At 41.3% G+C, this 23794-nt stretch overlaps 1 protein-coding gene across 1 annotated transcript in view; it reads left to right on the plus strand.

Moving 5' to 3' along the window:
- Positions 1-9215: 9215 nt before the first annotated feature.
- Positions 9216-23794, plus strand: part of myo6b (myosin VIb) — a 39902-nt gene continuing 25323 nt past the window's right edge. The window contains 16 exon segments of the mRNA XM_053825518.1: positions 9216-9500; positions 13334-13481; positions 15383-15452; positions 15560-15633; positions 16067-16196; positions 16361-16466; positions 16592-16647; positions 16747-16851; positions 16967-17124; positions 17806-17865; positions 17867-17887; positions 19728-19908; positions 20583-20727; positions 22244-22401; positions 22769-22860; positions 23382-23454. Of these exon segments, the coding sequence (XP_053681493.1) occupies positions 13365-13481; positions 15383-15452; positions 15560-15633; positions 16067-16196; positions 16361-16466; positions 16592-16647; positions 16747-16851; positions 16967-17124; positions 17806-17865; positions 17867-17887; positions 19728-19908; positions 20583-20727; positions 22244-22401; positions 22769-22860; positions 23382-23454 (1546 nt within the window). The 5' untranslated portion in view covers positions 9216-9500; positions 13334-13364.

Consider the following 23794-nt stretch of genomic DNA (forward strand, 5'->3'; position numbering starts at 1 on the left):
TTTGCAGTTAATGTCACCAGTTTATAGTTTAGTTTTAATAGCATTCCCTGTCACTGATGTGCCTTTAATTATCGGTTCTATCAGGGATCATTTATGTGTTTATCTTACGGGGGTGAGCCACCTCACAGGTTGGTTATATTACCTGTTGACCTCAGCTCAGTGAGCTAAGACAATGTTTAATGCAGTGTTTTTTCTGATATGAAAATGGATATTATTCAGCACATCTAACCTCAGCAGGCCCCTCTTCAGAAACTCATATCTGCAGATGTCAAAGCTGGCTCAAACGTTGTCCACAGTCTCATGACATGTTTAACACGAAGCACAGCACGCTGGTTAAGCTCATGGCAAACTGTTACTAACAGCTAAAATGAAAGCTTGTCTGTATGTAGTCTAACTGGTTAGTTTGTCACTAATCTCCAAATTTTGCAAATTGCTATAAACTTCACTCTCTTAAACCAGTAACAGTCTGAGCTGGACTGATAGGGGTCTGTATGGATAAAGATAAAATCCTAATGATACCCATCCCTACAGCTGGTTAGTGGCTTCGCCCTGACTTTAGGCAGATGAGATATTCACTGTTCAAATAACTTCATTATAACCCTTGTTTAAGCATAAATGATTTATATATGCACCCAATAACAGAACTTGCAAAAAAATGCTTTTGCTCAAAGCTCAAAGCTTGTAAACTCAAGTTAAAACTGAGTTTTATCTCCTTTTGGGAGGGGGTATCTGTGTGTGTGTGTGTTTGTGTTTGTGTTTGTGTTTGAGGGGGGAGGGGAAGAGGAGTGATTGAGTCTGTGAGAAGCTGCCACAGAGAGGTTACAGTCAGGAGAGCCAAGAGCTGTCACAGATGATGAGCTCTGAAAATATTATCACAGAAAATAATTAGCATAAAAGCTTTTATTTAAAATTTTTACATCTCGGAAGTGTGAACTGTTACGCCAGCGTGTGCCCTGCGACCTGCGTTGACCCGCGGTTGCCGGGGTCCCGCGGTCGCCGCTCCCCGACGGGCGCCGGGTGCGAGGGCCCGTTCAACGCTGCTCGCAGCTTTAATTATTATTATTATTATTTTTTTTTCTTCTTTTTCCGCCTCTTTGATCGCCTTTTTGAGGGCCTTAAAATGCGTCAAAACTCCTGAAAATTTGCAGACGCGTCAGGCACGGCGAAAAATTTAAGAATTTAGGGGTCTTGAGCATGGGTGTGGCAAAATGGCCTCGGTAGCGCCACCTACATTTTTAACGGAACAGCCCCTCAAGCCCGTTGCGCCTAAAAATCTGAAAATCTGCACACATATGTAACATCCCATGACGCACCAAAAAGTCTCTTGGAGCCATATTCTAAACCCAACAGAAAGTATTTTTATTTTGACCGGAAGGTGAAAAAATTGTGTGTTTTTGGCCATTTCCAGGGGTCGCTTGAACGCGAACTAGTCCTAGACGCATTATCCGATTGACTTCAAAATTTGATAATTTGTTCTTAAGACATAGACGAAGTTAAATTGCAAAAGTTTCGGACTTTTCATTGAAGGGCGTGGAAGTTATGGCCCCTGCAAAGTTCGATCACTCGCCACAAAACAGGAAGTTGCTTTAAATTTGCTATATTTCGGCCATACTTTGTCCAAACTGCATCAAACTTTACAGGATTGTTAATGGTACCTATCTGCACACATCCATATGTCAATATTCATACAATTGTTGTAGCACCACCTATTTATAGCAGGAAATGACATATTTTATAGGTGTGATGTCCAGTTTCTAGACGGGTGACCAGATTCACTTCAAATGTTGTCAGGACAGACTTAAGGATTTTTGGAAGACTGGCTCCGAAAATTGTGAGTTTTGGTCGAAGCGTGTGCCGGTTCTGGCCCGTCAAAGTTCGGAAACCCAACTTCCTGTTTGAAACCTCAGATTTTGGGGTAACTTCCTGTTGCGACTCTCTACTTTATCCTACAGATGGAGCCATTGTATTACTCTTTGATGGGTTTTTGGAAGGGGGTCTCTGTGTGTGTGTGTGTCTGTGTGTGTCTGAGGGGGGAGGGGAAGAGGAGTTGATTGTGTCTGTGAGAAGCTGCCACAGGGAGGTTACAGTCAGGAGAGCCAAGATCTGTCACAGATGATGAGCTCTGAATAATATTATCACAGAAAATAATTAGCATAAAAGCTTTTATTTTAAATTTTTACATCTGGGAAGTGTGAACTGTTACGCCAGCGTGTGCCCTGCGACCTGCGTTGACCCCGCGGTTGCCGGGGTCCCGCGGTCGCCGCTCCCCGACGGGCGCCGGGTGCGAGGGCCCGTTCAACGCTGCTCGCAGCTAATTTTATTATTATTATTATTATTATTTTTTTTCTTCTTTTTCCGCCTCTTTGATCGCTTTTTGAGGGCCTTAACATGCGTCAAAACTCCAAAATTTGCAGACGCGTCAGGCACGGCGAAAAATTTTAATTTAGGGGTCTTGAGCATGGGTGTGCAAAATGGCCTCGGTAGCGCCACCTACATTTTTAAACGGAACAGCCCCTCAAGCCCGTTGCGCCTAAAAATCTGAAAATCTGCACACATATGTAACATCCCATGACGCACCAAAAAGTCTCTTGGAGCCATATTCTAAACCCAACAGAAAGTATTTTTATTTTGACCGGAAGGTGAAAAAATTGTGTGTTTTTGGCCATTTCCAGGGGTCGCTTGAACGCGAACTAGTCCTAGACGCATTATCCGATTGACTTCAAAACTTGATATATTGTTCTTAAGACATAGACGAAGTTAAATTGCGGCAAAAGTTTCGGACGTTTTCATTGAAGGGCGTGGAAGTTATGGCCCCTCAAAGTTCGATTACTCGCCACGAAACAGGAAGTTGCTTTATTTTTGCTATATTTCGGCCATACTTTGTCCAAACTGCATCAAACTTTACAGGATTGTTAATGGTACCTATCTGCACACATCCATATGTCAATATTCATACAATTGTTGTAGCGCCACCTATTTATAGCAGGAAATGACATATTTTATAGTGTGATGTCCAGTTTCTAGACGGGTGACCAGATTCACTTCAAATGTTGTCAGCCCCTCCTTGACAATTTTTGGAAGAAGTCCTCCGAAAATTGTGAGTTTGGGTCGAAGCGTGTGCCGGTTCTGGCCCGTCAAAGTTCGGAAACCCAACTTCCTGTTTGAAACCTCAGATTTTGGGGTAACTTCCTGTTGCGACTCTCTACTTTATCCTACAGATGGAGCCATTGTATTACTCTTTGATGGGTTTTTGGAAGGGGGTCTCTGTGTGTGTGTGTCTGTGTGTGTGTGTTTGAGGGGGGAGGGGAAGAGGAGTTGATTGAGTCTGTGAGAAGCTGCCACAGGGGAGGTTACAGTCAGGAGAGCCAAGAGCTGTCACAGATGATGAGCTCTGAAAAATATTATCACAGAAAATAATTAGCATAAAAGCTTTTATTTTAAATTTGTTGCAACAAATTCAGGTTTCTTACAGCATTTTCCTTATTGAAAACTAAATTCTACCTGAAATGTATCAATAAAAATCTTCTTTTGCAGTTAATGTCACCAGTTTATAGTTTAGTTTTAATAGCATTCCCTGTCACTGATGTGCCTTTAATTATCGGTTCTATCAGGGATCATTTATGTGTTTATCTTACGGGGGTGAGCCACCTCACAGGTTGGTTATATTACCTGTTGACCTCAGCTCAGTGAGCTAAGACAATGTTTAATGCAGTGTTTTTTCTGATATGAAAATGGATATTATTCAGCACATCTAACCTCAGCAGGCCCCTCTTCAGAAACTCATATCTGCAGATGTCAAAGCTGGCTCAAACGTTGTCCACAGTCTCATGACATGTTTAACACGAAGCACAGCACGCTGGTTAAGCTCATGGCAAACTGTTACTAACAGCTAAAATGAAAGCTTGTCTGTATGTAGTCTAACTGGTTAGTTTGTCACTAATCTCCAAATTTTGCAAATTGCTATGAACTTCACTCTCTTAAACCAGTAACAGTCTGAGCTGGACTGATAGGGGTCTGTATGGATAAAGATAAAATCCTAATGATACCCATCCCTACAGCTGGTTAGTGGCTTCGCCCTGACTTTAGGCAGATGAGATATTCACTGTTCAAATAACTTCATTATAAGCCTTGTTTAAGCATAAATGATTTATATATGCACCCAATAACAGAACTTAAAAAAAATGCTTTTGCTCAAAGCTCAAAGCTTGTAAACTCAAGTTAAAACTGAGTTTTATCTCTTTTGGGAGGGGGGTGTCTGTGTGTGTGTGTGTGTTTGTGTTTGTGTTTGAGGGGGGAGGGAAGAGGAGTTGATTGAGTCTGTGAGAAGCTGCCACAGAGAGGTTACAGTCAGGAGAGCCAAGAGCTGTCACAGATGATGAGCTCTGAAAAATATTATCACAGAAAATAATTAGCATAAAAGCTTTTATTTAAAATTTTTACATCTCGGAAGTGTGAACTGTTACGCCAGCGTGTGCCCTGCGACCTGCGTTGACCCCGCGGTTGCCGGGGTCCCGCGGTCGCCGCTCCCCCGACGGGCGCCGGGTGCGAGGGCCGTTCAACGCTGCTCGCAGCTTTAATTATTATTATTATTATTTTTTTTCTTCTTTTTCCGCCTCTTTGATCGCCTTTTTGAGGGCCTTAACATGCGTCAAAACTCCTGAAAATTTGCAGACGCGTCAGGCACGGCGAAAAATTTAATAATTTAGGGGTCTTGAGCATGGGTGTGGCAAAATGGCCTCGGTAGCGCCACCTACATTTTTAAACGGAACAGCCCCTCAAGCCCGTTGCGCCTAAAAATCTGAAAATCTGCACACATATGTAACATCCCATGACGCACCAAAAAGTCTCTTGGAGCCATATTCTAAACCCAACAGAAAGTATTTTTATTTTGACCGGAAGGTGAAAAAATTGTGTGTTTTTGGCCATTTCCAGGGGTCGCTTGAACGCGAACTAGTCCTAGACGCATTATCCCATTGACTTCAAAATTTGATAATTTGTTCTTAAGACATAGACGAAGTTAAATTGCAAAAGTTTCGGACTTTTCATTGAAGGGCGTGGAAGTTATGGCCCCTGAAAGTTCGATCACTCGCCACAAAACAGGAAGTTGCTTTAAATTTGCTATATTTCGGCCATACTTTGTCCAAACTGCATCAAACTTTACAGGATTGTTAATGGTACCTATCTGCACACATCCATATGTCAATATTCATACAATTGTTGTAGCACCACCTATTTATAGCAGGAAATGACATATTTTATGGTGTGATGTCCAGCTTCTAGACGGGTGACCAGATTCACTTCAAATGTTGTCAGGACAGACTTAAGGATTTTTGGAAGACTGGCTCCGAAAATTGTGAGTTTTGGTCGAAGCGTGTGCCTGTTCTGGCCCGTCAAAGTTCGGAAACCCAACTTCCTGTTTGAAACCTCAGATTTTGGGGTAACTTCCTGTTGCGACTCTCTACTTTATCCTACAGATGGAGCCATTGTATTACTCTTTGATGGGTTTTTGGAAGGGGGTCTCTGTGTGTGTGTGTCTGTGTGTGTCTGAGGGGGGAGGGGAAGAGGAGTTGATTGTGTCTGTGAGAAGCTGCCACAGGGAGGTTACAGTCAAGAGAGCCATGATCTGTCACAGATGATGAGCTCTGAATAATATTATCACAGAAAATAATTAGCATAAAAGCTTTTATTTTAAATTTTTACATCTGGGAAGTGTGAACTGTTACGCCAGCGTGTGCCCTGCGACCTGCGTTGACCCCGCGGTTGCCGGGGTCCCGCGGTCGCCACTCCCCCGACGGGCGCCGGGTGCGAGGGCCCGTTCAACGCTGCTCGCAGCTTTAATTATTATTATTATTATTATTATTATTTTTTTTCTTCTTTTTCCGCCTCTTAGATCGGCTTTTTGAGGGCCTTAACATGCGTGAAAACTTACCAAAATTTGCAGACGCGTCAGGCACGGCGAAAAATTTAATAATTTAGGGGTCTTGAGCATGGGCGTGGTAAAATGCCCTCGGTAGCGCCACCTACATTTTTAAACGGAACAGCCCCTCAAGCCCGTTGCGCCTAAAAATCTGAAAATCTGCACACATATGTAACATCCCATGACGCACCAAAAAGTCTCTTGGAGCCATATTCTAAACCCAACAGAAAGTATTTTTATTTTGACCGGAAGGTGAAAAAATTGTGTGTTTTTGGCCATTTCCAGGGGTCGCTTGAACGCGAACTAGTCCTAGACGCATTATCCCATTGACTTCAAAACTTAATAGTATGTTCTTAAGACATAGACGATGTTAAATTGCGGCAGATTTTGAGTTTTTGTTGAAGGGCGTGGAAGTTATGGCCCCTCAAAGTTCGATTACTCGCCACGAAACAGGAAGTTGCTTTATTTTTGCTATATTTCGGCCATACTTTGTCCAAACTGCATCAAACTTTACAGGATTGTTAATGGTACCTATCTGCACACATCCATATGTCAATATTCATACAATTGTTGTAGCACCACCTATTTATAGCAGGAAATGACATATTTTATAGTGTGATGTCCAGTTTCTAGACGGGTGACCAGATTCACTTCAAATGTTGTCAGCCCCTCCTTGACAATTTTTGGAAGAAGTCCTCCGAAAATTGTGAGTTTGGGTCGAAGCGTGTGCCGGTTCTGGCCCGTCAAAGTTCGGAAACCCAACTTCCTGTTTGAAACCTCAGATTTTGGGGTAACTTCCTGTTGCGACTCTCTACTTTATCCTACAGATGGAGCCATTGTATTACTCTTTGATGGGTTTTTGGAAGGGGGTCTCTGTGTGTGTGTGTCTGTGTGTGTGTGTTTGAGGGGGGAGGGGAAGAGGAGTTGATTGAGTCTGTGAGAAGCTGCCACAGGGAGGTTACAGTCAGGAGAGCCAAGAGCTGTCACAGATGATGAGCTCTGAAAAATATTATCACAGAAAATAATTAGCATAAAAGCTTTTATTTTAAATTTGTTGCAACAAATTCAGGTTTCTTACAGCATTTTCCTTATTGAAAACTAAATTCTACCTGAAATGTATCAATAAAAATCTTCTTTTGCAGTTAATGTCACCAGTTTATAGTTTAGTTTTAATAGCATTCCCTGTCACTGATGTGCCTTTAATTATCGGTTCTATCAGGGATCATTTATGTGTTTATCTTACGGGGGTGAGCCACCTCACAGGTTGGTTATATTACCTGTTGACCTCAGCTCAGTGAGCTAAGACAATGTTTAATGCAGTGTTTTTTCTGATATGAAAATGGATATTATTCAGCACATCTAACCTCAGCAGGCCCCTCTTCAGAAACTCATATCTGCAGATGTCAAAGCTGGCTCAAACGTTGTCCACAGTCTCATGACATGTTTAACACGAAGCACAGCACGCTGGTTAAGCTCATGGCAAACTGTTACTAACAGCTAAAATGAAAGCTTGTCTGTATGTAGTCTAACTGGTTAGTTTGTCACTAATCTCCAAATTTTGCAAATTGCTATAAACTTCACTCTCTTAAACCAGTAACAGTCTGAGCTGGACTGATAGGGGTCTGTATGGATAAAGATAAAATCCTAATGATACCCATCCCTACAGCTGGTTAGTGGCTTCGCCCTGACTTTAGGCAGATGAGATATTCACTGTTCAAATAACTTCATTATAAGCCTTGTTTAAGCATAAATGATTTATATATGCACCCAATAACAGAACTTGCAAAAAAATGCTTTTGCTCAAAGCTCAAAGCTTGTAAACTCAAGTTAAAACTGAGTTTTATCTCCTTTTGGGAGGGGGTATCTGTGTGTGTGTGTGTGTTTGTGTTTGTGTTTGAGGGGGGAGGGGAAGAGGAGTTGATTGAGTCTGTGAGAAGCTGCCACAGAGAGGTTACAGTCAGGAGAGCCAAGAGCTGTCACAGATGATGAGCTCTGAAAAATATTATGACAGAAAATAATTAGCATAAAAGCTTTTATTTAAAATTTTTACATCTCGGAAGTGTGAACTGTTACGCCAGCGTGTGCCCTGCGACCTGCGTTGACCCCGCGGTTGCCGGGGTCCCGCGGTTGCCGCTCCCCCGACGGGCGCCGGGTGCGAGGGCCCGTTCAACGCTGCTCGCAGCTTTAATAATTGGTTTGGGATTTGGCCTCAGACATCCAAATCTGCTTCTCCCCAGTATGGCCACAGGATGGAGACATTATCCTTGCAAGCAAGTCCAAGTGGACTTGGGTATAAACACATTGTCTGTGCACAATTTCATATCTTGCTTTATTTGCAATTACTGAGTCAGTAGCACACTGACCCACATATCACGTAATAAAAATAACATGCTGAAGAGACTAAGCGACTAAGGCTAAGAAACTTCCATGTCAATTGCCAGTTTGTAACAGAAATAATGTTGCAGTGGTTGTTTGTGTTTATTGATCTTTACCAGAGTGTAAAAAAATATTTAAATAATGGGATGCATAATTCTCAGACATTGCAGCTAAATTAGTTGCTGTTAGATTTGGAAAACAAAATATGTCAGTGTCTGATACAGTCAAGAGGTCTTAGTCTTTGTTATGCATTATTTAGGACGTCATGCAATTATTAACTCAGACTTTAAACTTGTGAACAAAAAAATGTCATGTTAATGTTTACATGCTGTCATCTAGTGTTGGTAATCAGATATGGTCCAATACAGGAGTGTCAGATATCCTAATTAGATTTACAAACCCAGTGGTGGCTTTCAATGGTGGATTGGGTGTCTCCTTCAAAAATCCCCCCAAAAGTTTTAGATTACATGCCCTTCAAATATTCATGACTCACAAGGTAACATTTGCTGTCTTTTCATTGCAGCCAGTGAAGTAGTCTGGTGTGTACTGAATGTATTCTCTCACTCCATTTTATGATGAGTAAACACAATGTAATACATGGAAGTAGTAAAATAAGGTCCCCTACAACATGTACACTTTTTTGTAATTTTCAAAGTTACAGTATCCTGTATGGGTGCAAGCACAAATGTACTATTAATGTGCTGCTTTCACGTATTTTTCTATTCCATCTAAATGTTTTACCTCAAAGCATGTTTCAAAAATGGATGTTAGATCAATCAAAGTCAATCAAAAGTCAAATGCTTACCTAAAAAAGGTTTAAAATGTTGGTTAACGGAAAATTTCTGGGGTAAAAAAATAAGTCTGGGATGTCAAATAGATAGATAAGCGAGCTATACTACTTTACCACGTTATATTTCCCCCTGCAGCACAGAAAATCTACCTGACACAGGATCTTACGAGCGGCACTTCAACGCACCTTCAGCAGTTTACGGTCAGGGTGACGTCACCTGTGCTCACCGGAGCGCTAGCACAGCCTGTCAGCCTGACAGCCTTACTGCCGCTCCGTCCCGTCCTGTCCTTTGCTATCCTGCTCCGGGAAGAAGGAAAGACAGAGAAAGCTGGACTACAGCTACAGCCTGACATCCGTATGAGGGACTTGTTACCGTCTCCCTGCACGTATTTCTTTACTGTCTGAGGGATACAAGCCGTAAGTGTCCAACTTTTACACTTTTTAGGGAATAGACTCAGGTACATTGTATTATCCTCGCATTAACATGGATGGAATGAGTGCAGTAGCTGTAGTTTTATCTGTATTTTCACTCCCAGTCATTGTAATTGTTGAATAATTAGCCTTAGCTGCATTAGTGGAGTGCTTGTTTGCTGTCAGACTCTCACTGTACTCATTATGGCTTATTTATAAGGGGCTTAGTACCATTAGTCTCTTGTACAGAGGGTGGAGATTTCTTTAATTCACCCAATTAAGAAGTTATCTTGAACTGATTCTAAAAGCCACAAGAACCTATTTTCAGCTAGTATGGTATCACTAAAGTATGACTGTTTTGTTCTATAGTAACTTGTGGTTTTACTGTGTTATGTGCCCCTATAGCATTATCATGGTTACATTTTGTTCATTTAATAAGTTAAATAATTTGTCTTGTTTTCATTCAACTGCCTCATGTCTCTCTGTGTACGCCTAATTTTAACATCTCTAACATGTAGTAAAGTCTACGCTGAAAATCTATCTTGTTTGTTTTGAAAAGGAGCACCTTTGAAAGTGTGACCTGCGTGTGCATCTATCTTCGTCCTGTTGCCCTGCTGTCGATATCCCAACGCAATTTCCATGTTCCCTATTTTTGCCTGGTAGAGAACAGGAAACAAGAGGCAGGAAACAAGAGGCGTGTTTGTGTGTCCTGCTTTGACTCAGAGCCCCCGGTGTCCATTCATGTGTGTGCGTGTGTGTGTGTATGTTTTCATTTCCTCCTCCTCTTCTGCGCTGTATTTTTCTTTGGGTGTCATCTGTATGATTTGCACTGTCCCTTACTAACTGATAACTGACTTTTATTTGTTAGGGCTTGGATCTCACTTGAAGCGTCTCACCTCTCTGTCTGGATTAGGGTCAAATACTAAGAGGATTTAAGGCTGCAGAGTCAAAGTTACTCATGAGGGAATGGTTTCAGTTTTGTTGGAAGCAGTGAGTGATGCCTTTGCTTCGTGGTGTAGACCTCAAGGCTCAAGGCTGTCCCCCCTAAGTGATATACCAGATTCTTTAGAGGTCCACTTTAAAAGTAGCCTGTGGATCCTGAAGCTCTCAGTTGAGTGAGTGGTGCTGTATATGTTGTGCATGGAGCCATGTTTGCAGCAGACTAGTTTGTTTGTTAACCAAGCATTCATCTTGTCTTTTCTGTATATTGATACATACTTATAGTAAGATTTTGCTCTCATGTAGGCTTTTGATGTTCATGAGGACTTGAGCCGAGTGTATTTCCTGTGTGGACATAATCATAATTAAACTAGAAGTAGGAAACTGTGAGAAAGCTTTGTGATTATCAGTCATCTAACAAAGACAGTCCTGACTATCCCGCCAGCCTTGATCTCACACTTGAAGGTTGAAGATAGCAGACTGGGAAAGCTTATCCTCCCTGTCTCTAGTGCATTTTTTTCCAGTCTCCTGCTTACATACATCTTTGATTGTGGTTTGAATACAGGAGTATGCTGCATAAATGCACCATTAACAGCCCTATGATTTTAGTCTGTCTGTCCGATAATCAAATGATCACTGCAGATTTGCATATGGTAACAAGAAATGTGCACACAGTCTGAGTTTTTCAAAGTTACAGACTGAGCCTCTTCACATGCTGCAGCCAATTGTGTATTGATCTCTATTGACAGTACATTGCGTCAATCAGTGTGAAGACTATTCATTGGCTCTGCTTTCTACAACCAACAGAAAGGTTCAAGAAGCTTTTCAATCATCCATAAACTTTGCCTCTTAGTTAACTGTTTGATGTGAGATATTGTTTCTTTATTTGGCTGTTGGCCTACATACAGATGGGCTGTATAACAATAAATTTAGATAGCAAGGCCGTATGTCTGAACTTACATTCACTTTCTGTGGAAGCAGTTATAACATTCAGCTCGCTTACTTGTCTTTTATAATTACTCCATTGAGAATCATTTAGAGGAAAACAAAGTTTTCATTCATTTATATTTCTATAAATAGGTTGTTTTTGGTTGTTTTTCAATAGCACTGGTGCATGGACATTCCCCAAACTATCCTGTTTTCCCCTGTCCAGCATTTGGTAAAATGCGATCTAGGATGTTCAGTGCTCAGTTTTGTATGTCTTTATTTTAATGGGTCCATCTGAGCTTTGTGTTACAAAACCCTTCAAGTGAGCAACTGACAGGAATTGCAGTTGCATGTACTGAGAAAAGTCCATAATAGGCACTTGCCAGATGTGGGTGTTATCGACCAGACGTGGCGTGAGCTTGATAATGAAGCAGTAGAAGTCTAACTGATGTTCCCTAATTGCTGAAAGCGTGCAAGGAACTTTTCTTCAGGAACAGAGAAATAGCTGACTCATCTTACAAAGTTATTATGCAACACACAGGCATAAAATATTCAAAAAGGTCTTTGCATCCCTTGTTTCAGAATTTGTCAACTGGGATGTAGAAGTAATAAAAATATCATGACTGACTGACAGAAAATGGAGGATAATGCAAGATCAGTGTTATCTTGCTATAATGAGTTTAAAAAAAAAGTAAATGGAAATGGTCTGGAGATGGAGATGATCTGTACTTAGGTGCGGATCCATCATGGTGCTGATTTGATGTACCTGTAAAGCTTTGAGTTCCTCGTCGTAGGCTGCATCAGCAGTTTCCAGTACCTATCCTCTCTGACATTTGACCTCAATCCTTGAAGCTAATTGGATACTCAAGTCAGCACTTTTACTTTGAAGAACCCGGTGGCTGTAGGATTAGCTGTCAGGGACCGAACACACGAAACCTGGCTTTTACATTTGACCAAAGATGTTTTGAGATCGTCAGCTGTTGTCAAGTACAGAATAAAGTCTTACAGTTTTGTTATAAAGCTGAGGTATGTTAAGCTGTGAGTTTTGGCAAAAGTAACGGTGCTTAAGATACTCAGCCTGCATTATGTTTTGCCCCAGACTTCAAATTTATGCCAAAAACTAAAGCAAACAGATTGTTGTACCTACTTCCTTTGTTTGAAGTAGGCTGTAATTGCTGTGTGTTGTTGCTCAACCTAAGGCTCTAAAAACTGGAAACTACTTTACTAATACCCATAATTTTACATATGAACACAGAGCGAACCACAGGATTTCATATTTTGATAGCATACCCTCAGGTTAAGCTGCTTTAGCTCAGACAATGCATCGTCTAAATGTAGACTGACAGACCTGAGATGCTCCAAATAGGATTGTTTGGCTGTGCAGTTCGTGTCAGGTCACTTGCGGTAGCAGGGTTGGAGGTATCTCTCAGGAGACAACTCCAGTCATGTTCCAGTGGGAAATCCTCTCTCTTACAAGATCAGAGAGAGGAATAACAGTTAGTAGAAAGTTAAACAGGCAGCATCAGTGGGTCAGATCGTGTAAATGACAGAGAAAAGCCACTGTAGATCAGTTTCCACATCAAGTAAAATCTCACTGTGTCATTATTTTAAAAGCTTAAGCAAAGTCTGAAGGCAAGGACTGTGAAATGACGATTTGAAGGGACACAGGAACTCGCTACCATGTAAATAAGGATTAGGCGGTCAAAACTAATGTTGACAAAAAAGAACAGTGACATTGACCAAGTTCTCTCAGTCTTAGTAATGCTGACATCTTGTTTTTATTTTTCACCCAAGCAACTGTGAAGAAAAAAGTCACATATGCCCCAGGGAACAGAAAGCAGATTCAGTTTGTTTGAAGTACCTCAGTAAAAAATGCAAAACTGTGTACAATACTTTGCATATTTATTTTAAGCCACGTATATGCTTTATGTGTATTGCCCCGCTTTCATTTTCTGCCTCCTTCCTTCTCCTAGCTGTGTGGCCGTGCTGACTGGAGGTGAAACCATGGAGGATGGGAAGCCAGTATGGGCACCCCACCCCACCGACGGGTTCCAGCTGGGCATGATTGTTGACATAGGAGCCGACGCGCTCACCATAGAACCGCTGAGCCAGAGGGGCAAGGTGGGTCACACATACAGGTACACACAGACACACACACACCCCTGCTTTGCATTTGCAGGCAAAGTCCAGTTGAGGAATGGGTGAAGGAAGAAATAGTGTTTATGCTTGTTTTCCTTTCACATGGCTCACATACATTAGTTGTTATTTGCCTTAATCCCAGGAGCATCATCACCACAGGGTTAGGGTTAGGGTTAGGGTTAGCAGGACACAAATGCATATGTTGATAAGTTCATGCACAAGGGTTTCATGAAAGAATCACAAAGCAGTGTGTATGAAATGAAAACATATATTTTCTGTAATTTCATCATTGTCTATCTTAAGTGTGATCTCAGTTAGAAAAGGCGTTAGCACAACAATGTGTAAAATGTGAGCAACATGAGAGACCGCATGTACAGTGGCATGAATAAATAAAGAGGGTGGCAGCAGGTGTGCTGATAGTGTTGCCTAGAGGGAGAGCTGCTCATTAGGAGGTAAAGGCCACCTGTTACACCTGAGCCGTCACGTGTCCCCGGCAAGCAGGCCTCTGATGTTTACAACAGACACGCACTGAAGCAGTCGCCTCTGCGTTTGTCATGTTTGAAGCCCAGCTAGTGTTATAGACCTTTCTGACATGAGGCATTTTGGCTTGTTATAGCAGCAAAAGCACAGATCGAATAACGTTCCGCTCAACGACCCTGAATGTGATGCAGCTAAATGGAACTCAGCCATAATTCATTTTATTATTCACGCCTCGGTTTTTCCCCTTCTCTTCCACTATCAAATAAATGTCTCCCGTGAACAGTTCCTCCTTGTTATTTTTTGTGTTAATGTTATGCATCTGTGTTTCTCTCATAAAAAGTTGTGTCTGCAAGTATTAATTCTTTCTATTTTTAAGTATTATTATTTTGATCTTTTTATTCCTTTTAACCACCTTTTAATCCTTCCTTCCTTTTATTCCAAATGAACCTCACACGGAAAAATTTTAAACTATTGTTATCAGTTTTATGCTCTGCTGCGAGGACAGAAACTGTTCCATTCAGCGAGGGAATGAAAGGCCCATTGAGTGTCTCTTTACTGCAGTGCTGAACTCATTAGTGCCTCGGCTCTGGACATGGCCCATGGCCTGCTTCTCCTCCTTTGTCAATTTTATTGGTTAGACATTTCTCACATGGTTGTTATTGTGGATGGCCATGTCCAGATTGAGCCAAGGTACAAAACAGATTCTGTTTATGCTCACAGGCTGTTGGTGGTAATAAACCACACACTGTGGCTCAGACTGGGTCACACTCACAGACACACACACACACAAGCAGGGGGATTGATGCAGGAAGTGTAATGAATATGTAAATGGAGGAAGAGAGTGTTTATTATATTGATATACTGTATGCTGCAGGGAGTAAGGGACTGCTTTTAATACAGTGCACAGCACCACCAGCGTCTCTACTGCACCACACACACACACCATACACACTCACTTATTCACTCAGGTGTTCAGATCCTGTTGCTCTCCCACCAAATTATTCATTATCCTGCCATGTCTCCCCTTGTTTCTCTCACAGCCGGCTTGTTCCATTGACTTTATTTCCATTAACTCAGACTCTTAAACAATAGAGTGAGAATATCAGTAACTAATTTATCCTGGGAACTTGTCGCACCAAACATCATTACTGTGATCTTTGAGCACAATGAATGATTCATGTTTATGCATGCTTTTTTTCCCCCTGATGTTGAATATGTCACCCTTTTATCGGCTGCTAATAAAATTTGTTTTGTGTCATAATCTTTTCAAATAACAGCATGTAAACAGTAAATACTCGTGTATTTAAAGTTTGCAGGGATTTGCAGAGGCAGTGCGACTTAACTTGTAGCGTGTCTTTTTCCTGAAAGTGACATCATGTGAAGGAAAACTGTTCATGTTACAGACCTTTCTTGCTCCAATGAGCCAAGTCTTCCCGGCAGAGGATGATGTCAACAAACACGTCGATGACAACTGTAAGTTAATGTAACGCTCAGTAGCTTGTTAACATTTTTCTACAGGCTGTTTTCCTAGAAATCATTTTATTTTTATTCTTGCTTGTGTTTTTTTTTCCTGTTTTCAGGTTCCCTCATGTACTTGAATGAAGCCACACTTCTGAACAACGTGAGAGTGCGGTACAATAAAGACCACATTTATGTAAGTTCTCTCCTTTGCCTATGGTGCTTGTATTAATCCTTAATATTTGTTGCACTGGCTTAAAGCCATTACTATCCAGCTGCATCATAAGGAGATAGAGTAACAAGTTAGAGGACAGAGGGAGAGAGGATCCCTATCCTTGTTTTCCCTGGGGGGGGGGGGGGGGGGGGTACCAGGTGGTAAGGGGGGGAAGGGAAGCTAGCATAGGGTCACAAAGTCAGACTAGAAAACCCAATCCTGATCCCAGTTACTCACTTAGGAAATGAGGGACAGATGGTAGATGAAGGAAGAACGACAGGGAAACAAGTCTCGGCAGCCTTCGCTGGGCTCATTTTCACCTCATTATTCAATAATGTATGTGTATTTTTGCTATTTGTTAATTTTCTCCAAATGCAGAAGACCCTAACCATTCTCACTTTTATATCTCTTGCAGACTTATGTGGCCAATATCTTGATAGCTGTGAATCCTTACTATGACATTCCCAAACTGTACGGCCCAGAAGCCATCAAGTCGTACCAGGGGAAGTCACTGGGCACTCTGCCACCTCATGTTTACGCTATAGGTGAGAGATCGCACCCGGTCAAGTAATGTTACTCCAAAAACCACAACAGTTACATTACTTTTGAAGTAAGCACTGTCAGAGGTGCAAATAATGCAGACAAGGAGTAAAAGTGCTGTATTATGCTAGAAAGTTATCTGTGATGGGCTTTTTTTTTTCCTTTTTAGCCGACAAAGCCTACAGGGACATGAAGGTTCTGAAGATGAGCCAGTCCATCATAGTTTCTGGTGAATCTGGGGCCGGAAAGACTGAAAACACCAAGTTTGTTCTCAGGTAGGAACTCGCATGAATTACGACTCCTGACTCCTGCCCCCTTCTTCCCTTCACCCTCACCAGCATGAATTCAGTTTTGTGTCTTTTTGTCTTTAAATTGTATTTATTTCATCCCCATACTACAGATATCTGACCACAACTTACGGAAGTGGTCAAGATATTGACGAGAGAATTGTAGAAGGTAATATATTAACAAACTTAAAACTGATTTATATATGTATGTTGTGTTTTGGGGCAGTGTGATCCTGATAGTGTGTTTTTTACCCTTTTTAAACCTCAGCTAATCCTCTTCTTGAGGCCTTTGGAAACGCAAAAACAGTCCGGAATAATAACAGCAGTCGCTTTGGGAAGTTTGTGGAAATCCACTTCAATGACAAGGTAATGGGTCATCACTAATTTATTTTGTGTGTATGTGTGTGTGTGTGTGTGTATGTGGACCAAGCACTTTAGAATCAGATTTTGAGACTTGATTTTTTTCTCCTGTTTTGCCAGAATGCCAGTCGTAGGTGGATTCGTCTCCCACTACTTGTTGGAGAAGTCGAGGATTTGCATGCAAAGTAATGACGAGAGGAACTACCACATCTTCTACAGGCTTTGCGCGGGGGCGTCTGAGGACATCAAGAAGAAGCTGCACCTGGACTCTCCAGACAGCTTCAGGGTCAGTGGTGCTTACATGGACGCCAGAGTTTAGAATGTTAATGTTTCCCAGAATAAGAACCCATGTGATACTGCGGATAAAACTGGTACAAATCAACATTTTGAAAGCTGTTTTTTAATGTCATTCACATTTTCTTTCTCAGTATTTATAGTTGGCATGAGTTTGTAGTTCTGTGGAAGCCCACTAGATGTCACTTGAGCACGTTTTTAGTGATGTCTTGACACAAATCAAAAAGTCCTCCCAAGTGAAATCAAAGTCCCTTCAGCAACAAAATATTTCACAATTGAATTATGTCCTGTTTCGATGCAATTATCAACTCAGCGGGGGCATAGTCAGAAAGCATAAAGGTGTTTATCCCGGGCCGTTATTTTCTCCTACATGCTCTACAAAACAATGCTTAACGGAACAACAAGCAGCTCAAGCTGTTCCTTCAGATGTTTATCATAGTGTCATTATATCAGGTCCCTGAGGTGACACCCACATCAACAGAGGCAATTACTTCACGCAATCACCACTAGTCAGCTGTGGAGCAATATTGGAAGACAACAGAGTCAAATCTTTTTAGAAAATCAATACAGATACCCCCCAGTATGCATTTCTACTGTGTCTGAATTTAATTTATCAAGATACTAATTATGTTTGAATATTTTCTAAGATGTTTTTTTTTTTTCTCTGTTGCAGTACCTGAACCGAGGATGCACCAGATACTTTGCCAGTAAGGACTCTGATAAACAAATCATGCCAGAATCGCAAGAGTCCTGAGGTAACATCACGTTCTCTTCCAGTTTAATACCCCTGACAGAATATTGATTATTTTGACACTTGCCATGTAGCACTATGAATTCCTTCCCGCGTAATAATTGTTTACCCAGACAACAAAAGTGTAAACACTGGACTGATATCAAATCCCAGACTACATTTAAGCAAATCTGCGCCGGATGTGAAATGATATGCAGAAAACTGGTCAATGCAATATTTTACGCCAAGAAATTAGTTCAGGTCTGTGCATTGATGAATTATGTACGACATGAAAAAGAGCCAGGGCCTCGTCGAGTTGCGCCGCAAAAGCCTGCAGGAGACGTGTAATTAATATCATGAAACAATTAGAAGAATAAGTGTGACAGGTTGCTCTCTCAGGGACTAATTATACATGTTCATTCCACTTCTTGTTTTCTAAGATGGAATAATATCTTCTTTTATGCTAATCAAAGTTTCAGGTGAAATAGTGATAAACAAAGGCGGCGCTATCAGTTCTTTGTTAATGGGTTTTACTCATAATGGGTTTATTTAGCTGATTACATTCGTTCATTACACAAGTGCGATGATTGAAACTTATTTCACCTTAAAAGCCAATCATAACCTTTATTCTTTGACACTGTAATTCACTCTTACTATTCATGATTTTACACTCAAATATTATAATCACACTTGTTGTTCCCCTTTTTATATAAAGAGGCTTTATTTTAAAATGGCAATGACTTAAAGGGTTAAAGTGGGATTAAAGGGTTCTTTGGGTCTTTATCCAACATGTTTACTGTAGTTTGTTCTTCCAAAATCCATAACAGTGTCCAGTTAATTGGTGGAAGCCATGTAAGCTGTGTGTCATGTACACCAAACCATTTCACATTTGTCTGTCCCGCCACTCTGTTACTGTATATAGGACAATAAGGTGATGTTTCTTTTTCTTATCAGGGCTTTGTGCTCTCTGCTCTTTATCCCGTGTTTCTTCTAAAGTAAACACTGAGGCTATAAGGGTGTTTTTTTTTATCTGCTGGTGTTTGTAGTGCATGCTTCCTCTTTGTCTGCATGTATCTGCCAGGATTGTGGGGAATTGGAGCTGGGTGGTGCTTATAGGAAAACAAAGGATGTTTGCTTATTGCTTTTTGTTTCAGTCATACTGTACAATGCAGGGCTGCACAATTACTGTATATTTTCCATAGTCACAAATGAATAAAGATTGACATTTCATTTTGGAGACTTGCCGTTTTAGTCAGAATGCTGTTAAACATCCCATCAATACAATTACTATCAATGCTCTCATATATATGCAGTGTAATACATTGAATCATAATTGTGCAGCCCTTGTTAATTATCACTCTATGATTAGACATGATGATGACAATCTTGTCTCCTAATGATTCTTGAAGAGGTTTTCACACTACATGCCTGTTCCTCCTACTTTCATCATCCTGACATGTTGCACAATTTTAGATCAGTTCTGTCTTTCCATGATAAGTATAAATACAGTGGCTGTCAAGACATTTGGAGACAAGGGCGACTGTAGCAGAGCAGCCTTAGTTTATAGGATGGTGTGTGCTTGCTGTGTGCTGCTGGTGGAGGCTCTTTTAACACATTAGTGTTAGATATTTTTGGTTTGTTCATCTCTAACATGTGGCTTTTATAGTTTAGTGTGGGCAATTGGTTTTCCTGCAATTTAATTTAGAATCAGATTTACTCAATATTTTAAGGACGATTGAAACAAAACCTCAACGGAGTAAAACTTTTAAAATATAGAACTTATTTGAGTAAATCGTGATTTGAATTGAACTCCTACACGTTGCATGTTTCTCTTCTCTTTTCTAATGCTCTCATGTTTTTTGCAGCATCTAAAGGTCGGCGCCCTGAAGGACCCTCTTCTTGACGACCACGGCGACTTCAACAGGATGTGCGTGGCCATGAAGAAGATCGGTCTGGATGACACTGAGAAGCTGGACCTGTTCAGGGTCGTTGCTGGCGTCCTGCATTTGGGCAACATCGACTTTGAAGAAACAGGGAGCTCCTCGGGTGAGGCAGACGCTGTATTTGAAAATGTTTGCAATATTTTTAGGATAATGTCTAGGAGTACTATGTTTCTCCAAATCCATGGTTCAGTTTTGTATCACAGTATGAGATTGTGGATGTTTGTATTCAGAATCGTTACACCCCTAATAATCTGTGAGTTTATCAGCACTTCGGTACTCGGGACAATTTCAGTGCACTTGAGTTTTATAGCTTTTCTACGTAGTGTTGTCATCTGTTCAGCTACAGCATTAAACACTATTTATGCCATCTGTTTTTTCCAGCTAATCTGCTGCCACAAATTAGAAAAACTTAACTTCCTCTGTGCTGTAAGATTTTTCACTGAAACGACCATCAGAGGTTCTATGAGCAGAACGTGCAAATTAAGAAACCAAGTTGTTATCGCTCAGCTTTTACAATAAATGTGAGCACATAGAATTCTATTGTTATTAGATCACCGAGTAAACTCTTGAAGACCAGACCTATGTCTTTGGATTTCACCACAATTTAATCTCAAGTGGTAATAAATAAGACCTTGGTTACCCTGGCAACCATGATATCTCTCTCCTTCTCCTTTCTTGTTTGTTCTTTATCTTTCTGTCTATTCAGTCAGTGTGTCTGGGGGTTAGATATGTTCACTTCAAACCTTTTCAGTTTACATTCATATATGTATGTTCCAGGCGGCTGTGTCCTAAAAAATCAGTCAGGCCAGACTCTGGAGTACTGTGCCGACCTGCTCGGTCTGGACCAGGACGATCTGCGCGTCAGCCTCACAACAAGAGTCATGCTCACTACAGCAGGGGGCGCCAAAGGAACAGTTATCAAGTAAGAACAGGGGTATTGATCTTTTCAGATCTGAGACTCTTTGCTGCTTCTTTTGGTCATGTCTCTATGAAGGAAAATGGTTTTGATTTTCTCTTAATTTTTCCAGAAGCCACTGTTTTGTTTACTGAGGGAAAAAACATCTATCCACTGAAGTGAACTGAGTGAAGGCAGTGAGGTCATGATGGATCTAAAATTAGCTATTAATCCTTAGACAGAGATTAACCAACTGGAATGTAATCGACACTGGCACTGGATAGGCAGTTGTTGCTGTACTTAACAGTAGCCTGCAAAGTATTAAGATGTCTTTATTGAGCAAGATGAAGAGATTAAGTCCTCACATTGAATTAAGCCTGTTATTTTATGGTCTAAGTATAACAGAGTATATGATAGATTGGATTATTTTGTGTAAGAAAGAGCTCGGTGAGAATGTGAATCAAACACCACTGTGCAGTTGTCCAACCTCAGGGACACAGGAGAACAATCTGTTTTTGCTCAGGTAAACTGAACTTCTGCATGACTGCAGGTTAAAAAGAGAAATATGGTGCAGCACTGGCACCGCTACCGCGTACTTTGGTGGTGATGTGGTGTTTGAGTGATGGGGCCAGGTTTGGTGGATTAATATTTCAGGAGGGCCAGATGCCGGCCTGGCCTGGAAGTGTTTTCTCCACATAAATAATGCAGCCTGTATCTGAGGAGGCAGGCAGGGCGAGCACGGCCGAGCGGTACAGTAAAGGCCCGGTGTCTGGGGAGCAGGTGGAGCTAAGGGGTTCTGGCTTTGTCATTAAACCCCCCAGACAGATCTACTCTGCTCCTGGGAGGTTGAGGGTAACAGAGGGGTGGTGGATGTGATGGTATCAGGGGTGACTGAGCCTCCAAGTGATGCACATATGAAACATTGTAACTGATAAAAATGCCTGTCAGAGAGATTAACTATAAGGATCTGAAGTGTTTTTTAAGACTTGCTGCATTTAACTTATGGCATAGTGAAACAGAAAACCTATTCTCTACTGAGACATGATAGGACTATTCCTGTTTGAAATGGATGAGGGTTTTTTTTCCTTATCAAAACTGGGTGCATGGAATATAATATAAGGGAGAAAGTGGGTAAAGAGCTATTGTAGCAAAAAAAAAAAAAACCCCTTAAATATTAAATTCACCATCTCCCCAGCAGGGACACCTGAGTTGAACTCTGGGCCGCTAAGGAACTGCACTTTGTCCACACAGTCAACCCCTCTAAATGATTTAAAATAAGTGTCGTTAGAGAGCCTAGTAGAGTTCAAAGTTCATATTTTAGTTTTAATACCTCCTCTTTCACTTCAATCCTACCTTTAAAACGATCACCTAGCTTGACTAGAAGGAGCTGAATGGCGAACAGCACCGTGCCACTTCAAGCAGCTAATCTTAAATTGGGTGGATAATTAAAACAAAAAATAAAACTTATAAGGGATTTAATAAAAGACTTGCATGCCCCAGTTTTGGACTGTCTCTCATTGCCACACTTTGTGCGTCCCTGCAGGGTGCCTCTAAAGGTGGAACAAGCAAATAATGCCCGCGACGCCTTGGCCAAGGCGGTGTACAGCCGTCTCTTCGATCACGTGGTCAAACGGGTGAACCAGTGTTTCCCCTTCGAGACTTCCTCCAACTTCATAGGGGTGCTGGACATCGCTGGCTTTGGTAATAAAGTGCAGTCAGTGTTCTATAAAATGTGGACGCTTCTGTTAAACTTAACACAATGTGTTGATTCAGCTCAAGAATACTGAAAACTTGCAACTTTCTAGATGCCCTGCTTTATGTTGCTGTCTTAGTGACAGTTTTTTTTTTCCATCAGTTTGTTTAGAATTCAGTTTAAAGAGACACTCTGTGTAGCATGTCTCTTAATATTAGTACCCTAATGCATACACACACTTCATTACCAGGGCTTTTGCTTGAGAATTAATTTCCCTCACTGCCATAATTAACACAGGCTTTTCAAAATGTTTCATTTTAGAATTAATTGAAATACGTGTTTTTTTCTGCTTCCTCTGTTTTTCTCCCCTCTTAGAGTATTTTGAGCATAACAGCTTTGAGCAGTTCTGTATCAATTACTGCAATGAGAAACTGCAGCAGTTCTTCAATGAGCGCATTCTCAAAGAGGTGGGTGAGCAGCGGCGTGTGGATTAAGGTGATTCAGTGTGGTTTAAACTTCTGTTATCCTGGGAAACCTGCCATGTCACTTCACTCATGAGCCAAAACTTACTTACCAACTCTCTCCGCGAGCCAGCAGGAAGTGGCTGGGCACACCAAGCTCCCCTCGTCTTTATCTTTCTCTGTGTATTTTCCCCTACGTCTCTCCTGCGTGCCGTCTCATTAGAATGCTAATTTCTCAAGGGACGTGATGAAGCTTGTTTCTCTCCTGTGATCTCTTAACGTTATTCTCTTCCAAGGTTTCCCAATTAATGCACCACTATTCTGGTTTAAGCCTCTTTCTCGTTATCTGACTCGTGTGTTGTGGTTTTGATGTTTATTTGTTTGTTTGTGTCTTTTTTTTTTGGTTTTGTTTTTTGAGGTGGGTGATGTTTTGAAGCCACCCAGGAAAATCTAAAATTATAAATTTCATATCAGAAAATTTTAAAAACGCTACTTCTAGTGCTGATTTTTGATTTTTGTCTGTGCAGGAACAAGAACTGTATCAGAGGGAAGGGCTGGGAGTGAACGAGGTGCATTATGTTGACAATCAGGACTGCATAGGTGAGTTCCTCTGTCACATCTTAACTGTGCACAGTGGATTTATTTTTCATTACTTCCCAGTGTGGGCAGTCACAGGCATTGCATACTATAACATATCTCCTCCTAAAGCTGATAAGATGGCTGACTTGAGCTGGGTTCAACTGATCAAAATCAAAGGTATATGTGCGTAGGAGTGTGTGTATTGATATCCACATGTATCTTGAGCCTTGAGTGATCTCTGGAAGTGAAAACAGGTCCATCGGGTGACACTCAGGGACATCATTAAGATGAAGTGTTGCCTTTGAGGGGGGCCTAAACACAGGATGTACTGACAGAGACGTGGCTGTCCGTACAGCCCACA

This window comes from Lates calcarifer, linkage group LG19, assembly GCF_001640805.2.
Source record: "Lates calcarifer isolate ASB-BC8 linkage group LG19, TLL_Latcal_v3, whole genome shotgun sequence".
Lineage (NCBI taxonomy): Eukaryota > Metazoa > Chordata > Actinopteri > Centropomidae > Lates > Lates calcarifer.